At 45.2% G+C, this 16,610-nt stretch overlaps 1 protein-coding gene across 50 annotated transcripts in view; it reads left to right on the top strand.

Moving 5' to 3' along the window:
• ZMYND8 (zinc finger MYND-type containing 8) overlaps positions 1-16,610 on the top strand; it is a 152,730-nt gene that overhangs the window by 92,832 nt on the left and 43,288 nt on the right. For 49 of the 50 annotated variants that reach the window (XM_086331551.1, XM_086331523.1, XM_086331533.1 and 46 more), the window contains one exon: positions 682-1,163. In XM_086331551.1, the coding sequence (XP_086187677.1) occupies positions 682-1,163 (482 nt within the window). Of the gene's footprint in view, positions 1-681; positions 1,164-15,795; positions 15,947-16,610 lie in introns of those variants that run through there. The other variant, XM_086331563.1, reaches the window with a different exon arrangement.

The following is a 16,610-nucleotide window of genomic DNA, read 5'->3' on the forward strand; positions in this document are numbered from 1 at the left end:
CTACAGCTAACTGTTGAAAAAATGTTGCCTGCTCTATCAGTAGGCAAAGGATGGTACTGCCATCAAGCCAGTACAGACTCCCAGATGATGAACCCTGAGGGAGCTTAGGATGGAGACAAATGGGTACCCAGCTGCCAAGCGCTCAGCCACTGCAGCCGACCCCCAGTGGTGCACCCTGAGGGGACTCAGGCTGAGAAAGCCCCAGATAGCTAAGCTGCATGTCAGAGGAAAGATTTCAGTGAACCCAGACTCTTGCATCTTCCCAGACTGAGAAAAATGCTGAATTCCTTAACACGAGATATCTGGTTTTTCTTTAATAGGAATCTTTTGAAGTTCTGGCTACCTGGTCTTTGTTACAAAAAATCTCCTGTATATGCTGACTCCTCCCTTGCCTCTTTGGAGCAGTCTCTCAGTGTGATCTGAGAGGCTGCGTCCTGGGCTAAAGTCCTCAGTTTTGTCCGCCAAATAAAACATAATTCTCAGCTTTTAGGCTGTGCTGTTTTTCCGTTGACACAGCAGTAATGTATGATACACTTGTTAGGAGAGTACATTTGTCAAGAGGGCAGATCTCAACTTAAGCGTTCTTGCACAATCAAATTTGTTAAAAAAAAAAAAAAAAACTTAAAAATCTTGGGAATGACCAAGGCTGATTTAAACTCCCTTTCTCTTTTGTGCTCCCAGGGCCTGGGTTCCAATAAATAATTGCTACCTCATGTCTAAAGAAATTCCTTTTTCTGTGAAAAAGACTAAAAGCATCTTCAACAGTGCAATGCAAGAGATGGAGGTTTACGTGGAGAATATCCGCCGGAAGTTTGGGGTTTTTAATTACTCTCCATTCAGGACACCCTACACGCCCAACAGCCAGTACCAAATGCTGCTCGACCCCTCCAACCCCGGTGCTGGTGCCGCCAAGATGGACAAGCAGGAGAAGGTCAAGCTCAGCTTTGACATGACGGCGTCGCCCAAGATCCTGATGAGCAAGCCGATGCTGAGCGGGGGTGCAGGCCGCAGGATCTCCTTGTCCGACATGCCGCGCTCCCCCATGAGTACAAACTCCTCCGTGCACACGGGCTCCGATGTGGAGCAGGATGCTGAGAAGAAGGCCACATCCAGCCACTTCAGTGCCAGTGAAGAGTCCATGGACTTCCTGGACAAGAGCACAGGTCAGCCCCGGGGAGAGAGGGTGCAGGGGGTCCCTGCGACACAGGGGTTCTCATCTGGGGGACACCTGTCTGGCCCTGACTACCTGGTGAGCATCACGGAGTCAGAGGGAGCTGGGTAGGGGGATCTCATCCCAGTGGAGCCGATTTTAAATTTTAAGTGCGTAAACCCACTGGGATTCTTGCTGTCGTCGTTCAGTCGCTACGTCGTGTCTGCCCCTTTGTGACCCCGTGGACTGCAGCACGGCCCCACAAATGAGAAAAGCGTTCCCCAAAGGCCAGCTGGAGGTCATTCCTAGAAGTGGGCAGAGGTGGCCAAAAATCCTTCAGAGTTCGGTTCAAATGCCTCGGAGATGAATCACAACTTCCTGCAATCGTTTTTTTCTTTCTCAAGAATTTTATTTTAATGGAAACAGTATTTTTCTATCAAAACCAGATACTCGCATTACTGAAGGCTCAAATATTAGAGTAACATGTAAGGGAAACAAGAATATTCCCTCCCCAGAGAGAGCAGAGGACTCCCACTCCTTGAATGGTCCCAGTCCACTCCTCCCCGCGCCCCACTCGGGTTAACAGTCATGTTGCATCTTGCAGCCTGGCTGCTGTAGCAGAGGTGAAGGAGGAGGATGCTGGTCTCGGATCAGGTCCCAGCTCTGTCATTTACTAGCTCTGTGGCTTTAGGCAAGGCGCCTGACCCTCCCATGCCTTGGTTTCCTCTCCTGTAACACAGCCATAATGATAGGCCCTGCCTCAGTGTTTCTTGTGAGGATTAATGAGCCGATATACATAAAGGGTTTAGAGTAGTACCTAAGATAATAAGTGCTACAAAAATGTTGGCTGCTCTATTATTTATTCTGGTAGTCACTCATTCCGTGCTGATACGGATCTGGAGAGGTGTTGCAAAGGAGGGGTGCTGGCTGAGTAACAAAAGCAAGGATGACTTAAATTGAATTCTTTTCTATCCAGACATAATTCAGTTGCATGTTAAAAACCTATGGGGGGCTTCCCAGGTGGTCCACTGGCTGGGACTCTGAGCTCCCAATGCAGGGGACCCAGGTTTGATCCCTGGTCAGGGAACTAGATCCCACATGCCGCAACTGAGACCTGGTGCAGCGAAATAAATAAATATTAAAAAAAAAAAAACCTGTGAGAACTTTAGGGTTTCCTCAAGGAAATGGGTTTACTGTCATTTTTCTTGAAACGGGGCCTTTACTGTTTGCTCGCTCTTGTTCTCTGAGAGGCATAGGTAAAAAAACAAAGCTTTACACTGAACGTGATGATGGACGCAGGCAGCCTGCAGGCTCTGGGCTGAGGAGACTATTGGTGAACCTCAGGCACATGCCCCATTCTCAAGGGTTTCAGCCCATGGTTGCTGCCCAGAAATGTGGACTTAGGGTTTTCACGTTTTAACATTCTTACAGAGAAATGGGGAATCTGCCTTTTTATGTAGACTCTCCAGTTATGAAAGTGCAGCTCAAACTGTCTTAAGATATTTGCCAGAATGAATAAAGCACATCCACAGGTTGAACCACCAGTATTTAGACTTCTGGCCAGAGTATTACCCTTGGATAGCCTTTCAGATCAGCCCCTCTTCCTACCTCCCTCCTTTCCTCTTTCCCTTCTTTCCTTCACGGAGAACTCTTTAGGGAGCAGGCATCAGGAATTTCCTGGTGGTCCAGTGGTTAGGACTGCAAGGTCTTCCTGCTGGGGCCTGGGTTCGATCCCTTGTTGGGGAACTAAGATTCCACAAGCTGCATGGCACCCCCCTCCCGCCCCCCAAAAAAGAGGAGCAGGCATCGGTTAAGAGAACATCAATATCCCCAGAAGATAAATGATGAAGCCTTAGTCAATGGTGAACTCAGAAGATTTCCACTCATTTTGGTTCACGCTGTGGCTTCTTTCTGGGTAGCTGCTTATTTTCAAATACTGCTTGTAGCTGCTCTGAATGGCTCTAGGTGGAGCAGAGTTCATCACCAGCGGCTTTTGATTCTTCAGAGTAAAGGCTGCAGTCGGTTCTGATCCAGCCACGTGGTTGACGGATTCAAGGTTGAGTTAAGAGCTTTGTTCTGGGATGACATAACTTCTGTTGACATAGCTTCAGAAAAAAGCTTGCCCTTTGCCCCCTTGTTTCTGACCAGAGTCCTTAAAGGCTTACTTTTATTCTATGACATGATTTCATTTAAGCCAAGTTAACAACATATGGTGTATAACCACACAAGCTCCTCAGCCTCTGAGTTCCTATTGAAATCCTACTGCTTGAGAAACTGTTTTAATGGGCAGCAATCCCATGAATCACTGTTGCCTGAACTTTTCATGTCTGAAGTTATTGATATTTCTCCTGGCAATCTTGATTCCGGCTTGTGCTTCTTCCAGCCCAACATTTCTCATGATGTGCTCTACAGATAAGTTAAATAAGCAGGGTGACAATATACAGCCCTGATGTACTCCTTTTCCTATTTGGAACCAGTCTGTTGTTCCATGTCCAGTTCTAAATGTTGCTTCCTGACCTGAATACAGGTTTCTCAAGAGGCAGGTCAGGTGGTCTGGTATTCTCATCTCTTTCAGAATTTTCCACAGTTTATTGTGATCCACACAGTCAAAGGCTTTGGCATAGTCATAAAGCAGAAATAGATGTTTTTCTGGAACTCTCTTGCTTTTTCCATGATCCAGAGGATGTTGGCACTTTGATCTCTGGTTCCTCTGCCTTTTCTAAAACCAGCTTGAACATCTGGAAGTTCATGGTTCATGTATTGCTGAAGCCTGGCTTGGAGAATTTTGAGCATTATTTTACTAGCATGGGAGATGAGTGCAATTGTGCGGTCGTTTGAGCATTCTTTGGCATTGCCTTTCTTTGGGATTGGAATGAAAACTGACCTTTTCCAGTCCTGTGGCGACTGCTGAGTTTTCCAAATTTGCTGGCATATTGAGTGCAGCACGTTCACAGCATCATCTTTCAGGATTTGGAATAGCTCAACTGGAATTCCATCACCTCCACTAGCTTTGTTCGTAGTGATGCTTGTAAGGCCCACTTGACTTCACATTCCAGGATGTCTGGCTCTAGGTGAGTGATCACACCATCGTGATTATCTGGGTCATGAAGCTCTTTTTTGTACAGTTCTTCTGTGTATTCTTGCCATCTTTTCTTAACATCTTCTGCTTCTGTTAGGTCCATACCATTTCTGTCCTTTATCGAGTCCATCTTTGCATGAAATGTTCCCTTGGTATCTCTAATTTTCTTGAAGAGATCTCTAGTCTTTTCCATTCTATTGTTTTCGTCTATTTCTTTGCATTGATCACTGAGGAAGGCTTTCTTATCTCTCCTTGCTATTCTTTGGAGCTCTGCATTCAAATGGGAACATCTTTCCTTTTCTCCTTTGCTTTTCGTTTCTCTTTTCACAGCTATTTGTAAGGCCTCCTCAGACAGCCATTTTGCTTTTTTGCATTTCTTTTCCATGGGGATGGTCTTGATCCCTGTGTCCTGTACAATGTCACGTCCGTCCGTCCATCTTGATGCTTTTGAACTGTGGTGTTGGAGAAGACTCTTGAGAGTCCCTTGGACTGCAAGGAGATCCAACCAGTCCATCCTTAAGGAGACCGGTCCTGGGTGTTCGTTGGAAGGACTGATACTGAGGCTGAAACTCCAATACTTTGGCCACTTCATGCACAGAGTTGACTCATTGAAAAAGACCCTGATGCTGGGAGGGATTGGGGGCAGGAGGAGCAGGGGACGACAGAGGATGAGATGGGTGGATGGCATCACTGACTCGATGCACATGAGTTTGGGTGAACTCCAGGAGTTGGTGATGGACAGGGAGGCCTGGTGTCCTGCGATTCATGGGGTCGCAGAGTCGGACACGACTGAGCAACTGAACTGAACTGAACTTTTTATCACCCATGATTTTTTTGTTTATAGTGTGCATACCACCTGTTTTATTACATTCTTACATATTAGATCCACAATTTAGCTTCATGTAAAGCTAAATAAAATACACAAGCTCATGTGTTTAAATTGCTTGCTGTTTTTTTTTTTTTTTTTCCCCTAATGTACATGAAATTAGCACATAGCTTGTAAAGTAAAACATGTTGGTCCGTGAACCACTGTGGATGTTTCTACACCATATTTCAGGAAACACAGTTGAGAGGAGTATGAGGAACACATATTGTGGGTTTACTTAAACTTCTCTCATCCCTCGAGAGGGGCAGAGGTTGAAATGATGCCAGAATTCCTGACAAAGTTTCTCATTATTTGAGTGACTTTTGAGATGGTGAGTTAGCAGATGCCCCATTTCAGTAGAATTTAAAATCTGTTTCACGAAACATAATCTGTTTGCTAGTATGTGTCTGAGTTATTTTGCTGATCATTAGTTAGGCAGCCAATGAGTAGTGTAGGAAGAGAAGGTATTTATTAAAAATCTTTTTAGTTTTAGAAACTGTCCCCTTTCTGGAGCCAGATGGTAAATATTTTAGGCTTTGTAGGTCTCTTGTCACAACTCTGCAATTATTCAACACCTTGTTTGTGTTACTAAAATAGCCATAGGCAGTAAGTATGTGACTGGGATACTGAAATTTGAATTCCATATGATTGTTATGTTTTCAGGAGCTATGAATCCTTTTTTTCTCCCCTAAACCACTTAAAAGTGGTAAATACCCTTCTTGGCTTCCCAAGTGACTCAGCAGTAATGAATCTGCCCGCCAATGCAGGACACACAGGTTCGATCCCTGGGTCGGGAAGATCCCAGGAGAAGGAAATGGCTACCCACTCCAGTATTCTTGCCTGGGAAATCCCATGGACAGAGGAGCCTGGCGAGCTACAGTCCATGGGGTCAAAAAGAGTTGGACACGACTTGGTGACGAAACAAGAAGAACAGCACCCTTCTTAGCTTGCAGGCAACATGGGTTGGTTTGCCAATATGTGGTGCCAACCAAGAGAAGAGAGACTCTGAGTCACTCTCCTCCTTTTACAGAAGGCAGGTTGAGGTCTCAGAAGAATGAGGGAGTTCCACGGCCAGATTCTGAGACTGGCTTTCTTTGCCCTGCATGCCACTGCCCTCTGCTGTTGGCAGTGATAATAGCATTTAGTGGAAGAAGACATGGGATATTTGTTGAAATGCCCCCAAACAATCATTGAGAATATAAGTGAGACAAGACTGTGTTTTATCTAACATTGTATTAAAATAGTAGCTTGTCATAGGATTGCAAAACCTTCTTAGTTTCAGCAGGGAAAAATTTATAGTCTGCAGCATAAACGTACACATTGAAATAAGTTATTAGATAAAAATTTCATGAGAGTTTAGAAACCCTCCTTTTGTTTAGGGCATTGAGGAACTCAGAATCTTGTGTCTGTAATCCTCAGGGCTGGTTTTAGTCTTCGAGGAGCACTTCGGTCAGCCAGAAGCTGTTCACTCCTGGAATTGTCATGTTACGGGTCAGGGTAGTTTATATTCTCCATGCTTTGTCTGCTTCCTCTATCTAGACCTCCTGGCCAGAATTGATGCCTTGCCAGTATTTTGCTTGCAGGATCCTGTTGCATTTTATATGCATATTGAAATTATACATATAAAATTACAATTAATATGTATTAGGGTAAGAATCCTAGGGCCTGGCTTTCACCAGCCTCTGGGCTAATGGTAGTTCTTTGGTCTCGCAGCTCCACATGGGTTACTCCAGGGAAAAAGGAAGATGGTTTCGTATACACTTTGCCCTGTGAAATCAATACGTATTTGTCATAAACCAATGGTTAGTTACAAAAACTAAAGTCAGTGATAATCCCACCTTCCACAGTCAGCCCTTAGAGATTGTTTCCTGAACTTTTTCTTTTTTGGCACACGGCATGCTGGATCCTAGTTCCTCGACCAGGGATCGAACCTTGGCAGTGAACATGAGGAGTCCTAAGCACTGGACTTCCAGGGAATTCCCCATCCTGAGCTTTTTTTCTATGTTGGTTGACACAATCATATGCCAAGTTGAAAACTCAAGCACTTTGGGGGATCAGGCAGATACAGAAATAAGCGAGGATTGGAAGTGACAGGGACTGAACTGAAGCGGAAATCTGCTTGTCTTCACGACCATTTAACCACTCATGGGTGCCTGTGTCTAACGCTTCTCAAAGCAGTACTGACTCTTCTGTATGTGTGCGCTGAGCTAGAGACCTGTGCTTTTTTAAAGTCACTGGCGGCCCTCTCCCCTTGCTGGTTCTAGCCAAGTGGGAAGGTTGGCTCAGTGTTGCCACATTTCTGTGCTGTTCAAGAGAAATCCCAAATATTTTTTAAAATACAGACTACCCCAGCTTTTACACGTTATCTCCCATTTTTAAAAATAGCTCAGAAGGACTTCCCTGGTGGTCTAATGATCTAAGACTCTGCTCTCCCAGTACAGGGGGCATGGTTCAATCCTTGTTGGGGTACTAAGATCGCACATGCTGTGGGATCTCACAAACCAAGACAAGTGAAAAAAACTACAGGCTGCATCAAATGCGTCCATGAACTGTTTGCTTCGTGGACCACCTCTTTCGTGTAGACCTATTTAACTTAGCCTTGTATTCTGAATGGGCTCCCCTGCTGGCTCAGGTGGTGAAGAATCTGCCTGCAATGTGGGATACCCTAGTTCGATCCCTGGGTTGGAAAGATCCCCTGGAGAAGGGAATGGCTGCCCACTCTGGTATTCTTGCCTGGAAAATTCAATGGACAGAGGGGCCTGGCGAGCCACAGCCCATGGGGCCCCAAAGAGTGGGACACGACAGAGCGACTAAAGCTGATCTGAGAAAAATAAAACTGTGTTCTGACTGCTTTTCCATGTTACTAAATAACCATTTAGAGCAGCATTTCTGTCCTGTACTGATCGTCCAGTGATTCTGTGCTATATAGGTCCTTTGTACAAGCCACCAAGAGTGGTGCAAGATGCCAGCAGCCCTTTGAATGTATAGGTTGCTTCCAAAGTTCTGTAAGTAGAGGAGCTGAAGCATGAATCATGACTCCTCCACCGGCTACCCCACCCAGAGTGCTGGGGTGCGTGGGAGGAAAGGGCCCCTTTTTTCTAATTTAATTCTGCAACTTATATTTCATGTAGTCAGAAGGGCACTTAGCACAGGCTGGGGGTTTTGTAAATGTAGATAATAAATGATGTGTTTTAGCCGGCACTCGTGAATTGTACATCAAAGTAGATTATCTGATTAAATTATTTGTGACTTCAAAGGCAATTAGGTCTTCCTTTGGGCAAGATTTATGGCTTTATAAAAGGATTGGCATCCATTTGAAGGCATAATTGAAACGAGCATTTCCAAATGTCTTTCTGCTTTTGAAAATGTCTAGAGTGATTTAAAACAGGGTTTCTCAACCCCAGCACTACTGACATTTTGGGAAGGATGGTTCTGTGTGGTGGGGCTGTCCTGTGCCCTGCAGTACCCCTCCACCCATTTGATGCCAGTCTGCACCCCTGCCGTGGTCAGAACCTCTCCAGACATTGTCACACATGGTCATCTCTCCAGTCCTCATCGGGAATCATAGATGTAGGTACCATGCTTTTGATTTTCAGCACCAATAAACCTTTGCTCAGCCTTCAGGTTTGAATCTCTTCAATATTTATATTTCATCATTTCCCCCTGAATATAAAATATTCCTTTGAAATTTTAACATTGTAGAATAAATAGTCCATTATTCCATCCTGAGAGGTGACAGCTACTAAGAATTGGGTGGTCCTTCAGATTTTTATCACGTTGATGATGACAGTAATAAAAATTATTTTTGTGTGTGTGATAGAATGGGATCATACTGAACTTTTTGCTTCTTTCAACTTGGCATTGTGTCTTTAACATCATTTTATTTGCATGCACTTATTATTGGGCTTCTCTGGTGGATCAGTGGTAAAGAATCTGCCTGCCAATGCAGGAGACACAGGTTTGATCCCTGGGTCAGGAAGATGCCCTGGAGAAGGAAATGGCAACCCACTCCAGTATCCTTTGCCTGGGAAATCCCATGGACAGAGGATTCTGGAGGGCTGCAGTCCATGGGGTTGAAAAGAGTTGGACACGACTTAGTGGCTAAACATCAACAGCATTTCTCATGTTTTATGAAATCATACGAATGCAGATGTTTTAAACAGATACATCAACTTGTTTTCTTAATGTCAACTGTATATAAATATATATAGAGAGAGAGAGGGAGAGAGTCCTTGCTCACTTTCTAACCCCCAGTGCTGAAGGTGTGTTGGCCAGCTTAGTATTTTACATGTTTCTCTAGATGGTCATGAATAAAAGTCTTCAAGAACATATCTATTGAATGTTACTGGAATCATACAGAATTCCTCTCACTTCCTTACATTTTTTATATTAATAAATATATTTTTGCACCCATTTTAATGCTTCTCCCCCACAACAAAACCATAGTAAAAGCATTTTAAAAAGAGCAAAATGGTCCATAATCTAAATGCCTCTAGTTGACTTTATTTTAAAAAAATGATGAAACGACTAAACGCACATGGTTAGAATTAAAACAAAATGAAACCCAGGCAATATTAGAGCAGGTCAGAAAGGTATATAAGAAAAGGTAAAGGTTTTTTTGTTGTTGTTAATCTTTGAATTCTGGGCTCCAGTTTTTCTCCAAAGTTTCTATGGCTATAGAATGTGCTGATAGGAAAAAAAAAGTATGCATTCGTTTAAGGATGTGGGACTGCTTTTGGAAAGTATTTACACATATGGGGGCATTTCTGTACACTTAATTTTACCTCTCTCTCTTTTTTCCACACTTGTTATTTTTTGGCTGTACTGTGTGACTTGTGGTCCAACCCAGGCCCTTGGCAATGAAAATGCAGAGTCTGCACCACTGGGCTGCCAGGGAATTCCCTGTATGCCCTGTATGTTTCATTTTTATTTTTAAAAATATTTATTTATTTGACTGCGTCAGGGTTCAGTTGCAGCACGCTAGACCTTCAGTCTTTGTTGTGGCATGCGGGGTTTTTTTAATTGCCATATGCGAACTCTTAGTTGAGGCATGTGGGATCTAGTAGGCTGACCAGGGGTCAAACCCAGGCCCCCTCACTGGGAACAGAGAGTCCCTGGACCACCAGGGAGGGCCCAAGTTGTTATTTTTTGTAACAAGTGTACCATGCAGATGAAGAGGCTGTAGGATAGAGCCTATAAATAGACAGACTGTATCTACTTATCTCTGTGCCTGTTAGCTGAGTTTACCTTTATTTATATCCAACTCAAGTTTCTCTCTAAATGTGCTTCTTGAGCTTTTGTATTTTTTTTTGTGGGCTGCTTATCCATGTTTCTTCCTTGGACGCTTAATCACTCACAACGCTGCAGAATGTCGAGGAGATGGTGTGCATGGGCACCTGTGTATGAGAGAGGTTTCATTTTGATTGTCATTATCATTTCTTTATTACTTATTGTGACCACAGTCATGAGAAGAGAAATGGAGACCTGATTCTTCAATTAATCATCTCGCATATCGACTCATTCTGTCATCTCCGGTGCCTGGCAGTGTCAGAGGCCAGCAAGGAGGCTGTGCTTGTGGAGCTGGTATTCTCAAGGCAGAAGGGGCACTGGGGCCACCTTAGGTGGGGCCAGCAGGGAGGGCTTCAAGGAGATGGTGTTGGACCCAGATGTAGAGGACTGCCAGCCAGGAGGATCTGAGTGGGAGTGGTGGGTAGTGGGGAGGGTGTCTTTCCTGGGAAATTCCAAGTGTAAAGGTTTGAGGTAGGAGCAGACTTGATCTTGGAAGGGCTAAGCACAAAAGGCCACGTGGCTGGAGGTTGCAGAAAGAGACGAGGAAAGGTCCTTGGATTTTATGCTGGCCGGCAGGACGCCCCTGAGTGCTCCCTTTCCTTGTTTTAGGTGGCTCACAGCTGCTAGGTGGAGGTGCCCCGGGAGAGGGGTGCTGTGGCAGGCAGTTGGGTGACCAGTGCGAAGCTTTTACAGGGTCTCTGTGGAAATGGTAGGTAAGGGCAGTGTTTCCCAACCTTTTTTTTTTTTCCATTGATTATCACCCCCTAAGGAGCCTTTTTTTGACACTTTCTTCCTAATCGTTCTCCTGTGAATTTTTTAAGTGGAGGTGAGAATCACATAACAGAAGATCGATCATTTAAAAGCCAACAATTCAACGGTATTTAGTGCAGTCACCACATTGTGTGATATTGTGCATTCACCGCTGTTACCTCGATCCAAAACTTTTCTGTCACTGCAGAATCAAATCCTGTGTCTACCAAGCCGCCCCTCCTCATCCCTCCGCCTCCCCTGCCCCATCCTCTGAGCCTAGCCCCGCCAGCCACCAGGCTGCATTCTATTTGAATGTGCCCATTCCGGATATTTCATTTTAGTGAAATCCTGTAAAACGGGGCCTTTGTGTCCGGGTCCTCTGATGTCATACGATGTTTTCACCCACGTTGCAGCGCGCATGCGAACTTCATTCTTTTGCACCATGGCTTTTCTGTTGATGGATGCTTGGGTTGTTTCCATCTTTGGGCTGAATAGGGCTGCCTTGAGGCGTTGTTTGAGTGCAAGTTTTCAGTTCTTTGGGCTCTATATCTAGGAGTGGACCCTCATGAAATTTGAAAGTATTATATGTCCCATTACATACTGTGAATGGGCTTTATATATATAAAGAGTAAGATTTTTTTCAGGCCCTAAGATCTATTTTGGGGGCCCACATTACCCCTGTTCAGAATTCACGGACTAAGGTGATAGCCCTGGAGATGGGGGTGGAGATAAGTGGGGAGATTTGGCTATATTTTCGAAGTGGTGTGCAGAGGCCTCGCTGAAGGTTGGGTGAGGCATGGTTTAGACATGTTTCTTAAACCTTCAATACTTAAGTTTTATTAACAAAGGAAACTTTCTGAAATTAAAGGCTCATTTTCCCAATAATTATTTTTTTAACTCTGTGAATATATACACAGACACACACACACGTATATATATATACACACACACACACAATTATAAAACTAATGACTCCTGTGTTTCTGGTAAATTCCCTGCAGCAGGCTCTCAGTCGGGGAGGGCTCTGCTAGATTGCCTGCCGGCTGCTGCTTCTTACTTTTGTAACTTGATCTGTTAAGAAAGGAAATATGGACTCTACTTGCTTGAGTTCTCTGTGTGACCCCACACTTTTGCAGGCTTTTGGTTCCTGCTACCCTCTGGGGTTAGAGTTCCTCGTCAGAGTTGCCTGCAGCCAGAAGCAGAACTTCTGGAGTGTGTTAAGACCCTCTCTTGAGACCTCATGACTCCCTCGTTTACTTCAGTTCAGTTCAGTTCAGTCGCTCAGTCGTGTCCGACTCTTCGCCACCCCATGAATCGCAGCACGCCAGGCCTCCCTGCCCATCACCAACTCCCGGAGTTCACTCAGACTCAGGTCCATTGAGTCAGTGATGCCATCCAGCCATCTCATCCTCTGTCGTCCCCTTCTCCTCCTGCCCCTAATCTCTCCCAGCATCAGAGTCTTTTCCAATGAGTCAACCCTTCGCATGAGGTGGCCAAAGTACTGGAGTTTCAGCTTTAGCATCATTCCTTCCAAAGAAATCCCAGGGCTGATCTCCTTCAGAATGGACTGGTTGGATCTCCTTGCAGTCCAAGGGACTCTCAAGAGTCTTCTCCAACACCACAGTTCAAAAGCATCAATTCTTCGGCGCTCAGCTTTCTTCACAGCCCAACTCTCACATCCATACATGACCACTGGAAAAACCATAGCCTTGACTAGATGGACTTTTGTTGGCAAAGTAATGTCTCTGCTTTTGAATATGCTATCTAGGTTGGTCATAACTTTCCTTTCAAGGAGAAAGTGTCTTTTAATTTCATGGCTGCAGTCACCATCTGCAGTGATTTTGGAGCCCAGAAAAATAAAGTCTGACACTATTTCCACTGTTTCCCCTTCTATTTCCCATGAAGTGATGGGACCAGATGCCATGATCTTCGTTTTCTGAATGTTGAGCTTTAAGCCAACTTGTTCACTCTCTACTTTCATTTTCATCAAGAGGCTTTTTAGTTCCTCTTCACTTTGTGCCATAATGGTGGTGTCATCTGCATATCTGAGGTTATTGATATTTCTCCAGGCAATCTTGGTTCCAGCTTGTGCTTCTTCCAGCCCAGTGTTTCCCATGATGTACTCTTCATAGAAGTTAAATAAGCAGGGTGACAATATACAGCCCTAATGTACTCCTTTTCCTATTTGGAACCAGTCTGTTGTTCCATGTCCAGTTTGAACTGTTGCTTCCTGACCTGCATATAGGTTTCTCAAGAGGCAGGTCAGGTGGTCTGGTATTCCCATCTCTTTCAGAATTTTCCACAGTTTATTGTGATCCACACAGTCAAAGGCATTGGCATAGTCAATAAAGCAGAAATAGATGTTTTTCTGGAACTCTCTTGCTTTTTCCATGATCCAGCGGATGTTGGCACTTTGATCTCTGGTTCCTCTGCCTTTTCTAAAACCAGCTTGAACATCTGGAAGTTCACGGTTCACGTATTGCTGAAGCCTGGCTTGGAGAATTTTGAGCATTACTTTACTAGCATGTGAAATGAGTGCAACTGTGCGGTAGCTTGAGCATTCTTTGGCATTGCCTTTCTTTGGGATTGGAATGAAAACTGACCTTTTCTAGTCCTGTGGCCACTGCTGAGTTTTCCAAATTTGCTGGCATATTGAGTGCAGCACGTTTACAGCATCATCTTTCAGGATTTGAAATAGCTCCCCTGGAATTCCATCACCTCCACTAGCTTTGTTCGTAGTGATGCTTTCTAAGGCCCACTTGACTTCACATTCCAGGATGTCTGGCTCTAGGTGAGTGATCACACCATCGTGATTATCTGGGTCGTGAAGCTCTTTTCTGTACAGTTCTTCTGTGTATTCTTGCCACCTCTTCTTAATATCTTCTGCTTCTGTTAGGTCCATACCATTCCTGTCCTTTATCGAGCCTATCTTTGCATGAAATGTTCCCTTGGTATCTCTTAATTTTCTTGAAGAGATCTCTAGTCTTTCTCATTCTGTTGTTTTGCATTGATCACTGAGGAAGGCTTTCTTATCTCTTCTTGCTATTCTTTGGAACTCTGCATTCAGATGCTTATATCTTTCCTTTTCTCCTTTGCTTTTCACTTCTCTTCTTTTCACAGCTATTTGTAAGGCCTCCTCAGACAGCCATTTTGCTTTTTTGCATTTCTTTTCCATGATCTTGATGGAATGGTCTTGATCCCTGTTTCCTGTACAGTGTCACGAACCTCCGTCCATAGTTCATCAGGCACTCTATCTATCAGATCTAGTCCCTTAAATCTATTTCTCACTTCCACTGTATAATCATAAGGGATTTGATTTAAGTCCTACCTGAATGGTCTACTGGTTTTCCCTACTTTCTTCAATTTCAGTCTGAATTTGGCAATAAGGAGTTCATGATCTGAGCCACAGTCAGCTCCTGGTCTTGTTTTTGTTGACTGTATAGAGCTTCTCCATCTTTGGCTGCAAAGAATATAATCAGTCTGATTTCATTGTTGACTATCTGGTGATGTCCATGTGTAGAGTCTTCTCTTGTGTTGTTGGAAGAGGGTGTTTGCTATGACCAGTGCATTTTCTTGGCAAAACTCTATTAGTCTTTGCCCTGCTTCATTCTGTATTCCAAGGCCAAATTTGCCTGTTACTCCAGGTGTTTCTTGACTTCCCACTTTTGCATTCCAGTCCCCTATAATGAAAAGGATGTCTTTTTTGGGTGTTAGTTATAAAAGGTCTTCATAGAACCATTCAACTTCAGCTTCTTCAGCGTTACTGGTTGGGGCATAGACTTGGATTACTGTGATATTGAATGGTTTGCCTTGGAAACGAACAGAGAGCATTCTGTCATTTTTGAGATTGCATCCAAGTACTGCATTTTGGACTCTTTTGTTGATCATGATGGCTACTCCATTTCTTCTGAGGGATTCCTGCCCACAGTAGTAGATATAATGGTCATCTGAGTTAAATTCACCCATTCCAGTCCATTTTAGTTCGCTGATTCGTAGAATGTTGACGTTCACTCTTGCCATCTCGTTTGATCACTTCCAATTTGCCTTGATTCATGGACCTGACATCCGAGGTTCCTATGCAATATTGCTTTTTACAGCATCGGAATTTGCTTCTATCACCAGTCACATCCATAACTGGGTATTGTTTTTGCTTTGGCTCCATCCCTTCATTCTTTCTGGAGTTATTTCTCCACTGATCTCCAGTAGCATATTGAGCACCTGCTGACCTGGGAATTCCTCTTTCAGTATCCTATCATTTTGCCTTTTCATACTGTTCATGGGGTTCTCAAGGCAATCCCTTGTCCAGTGGACCACATTCTGTCAGACCTCTCCACCATGACCCGCCTGTCTTGGGTGGCCCCACGGGCATGGCTTAGTTTCATTGAGTTAGACAAGGCTGTGGTCCTAGTGTGATTAGATTGACTAGTTTTCTGTGAGTATGGTTTCTGCCCTCTGATGCCCTCTTGCAACACCTACCGTCTTACTTGGGTTTCTCCTACCTTGGACGTGGGGTATCTCTTCAGGGCTGCTCCAGCAAAGTGCAGCCGCTGCTCCTTACCTTGGAGGAGGGGTATCTCCTCACCGCCGCCCCTCCTGACCTGGAACGTGGAATAGCTCCTCTAGGCCCTCCTGCGCCGGCGCAGCCACCGCTCGACGTGGGGTAGCTCCTCCCCGCCGCCGCCCCTGGCGTCGGACGTGGGGTAGGTCCTCTCGGCTGCTCCTGCGCTATTGCAGCCTGGCACTCTCCACCGCCGCCCCTGACTTCAGACGCGGGGTAGCTCCTCTCCGCCGCGCCCCTGGCCTCGGACGTGGGGTAGGTCCTCTCGGCTGCTCCTCGCTGTTGCAGCCTGGCACTCTCGGCTGCCGCCCCTGACTTCGGACGCAGGGTAGCTCCTCGGCTGCCGCCCCTGACCTTGGACGCGGGGTAGCTCCTCCCGGCTGCCGCCCCTGATCTCGGACGTGGGGTAGCTCCTCTCGGCCGTTCCTGCGCCGTCGCAGCCTGGTACTCTCGGCCACTGCCCCTGACCTCGGACGTAGGGTAACTCCTCTTGGCTGCCGCCTCTCTGGCATGGGGGTCCTCCCGGCTTCTGCCCCTGACCTCGGACGTGGGGTAACTCCTCTTGGCTGCCGCCCCTCGGGCATGGGGTCTTCCCGGCTTCTGCCCCTGATCTCGGACGTGAGGTAGCTCCTCTCGGCCGCGCTGTGTGCGCCGGTCGCAGCCGCCCGCGCTGTGTGCTTTTAATTAAGGGAATGCAACTAAAAAGGCCTTGACTTTAGTCCTTGCGGAGGGAGCACACTACCCTGCTGTTTTCAGCCACTGCTCATCTCTTTTGGAAACAACGTACCTGAATGAATAATCATAATTTTAAAGTCCTAATGTTGAAGATTTTGTTTTTACTACTTACATCTTTTGAAATGCCTTTATCTTTCTTTATTCTTACTTCTTTGTGCGACAAGCATTTCTGCTTGTTGGAGTG

This window comes from Bos grunniens, chromosome 13 (genome assembly GCF_055505025.1).
Source record: "Bos grunniens cultivar Pamir isolate PY7600 chromosome 13, Bosgru_T2T1.0, whole genome shotgun sequence".
In the NCBI taxonomy this organism is placed as follows: Eukaryota; Metazoa; Chordata; class Mammalia; order Artiodactyla; family Bovidae; genus Bos; species Bos grunniens.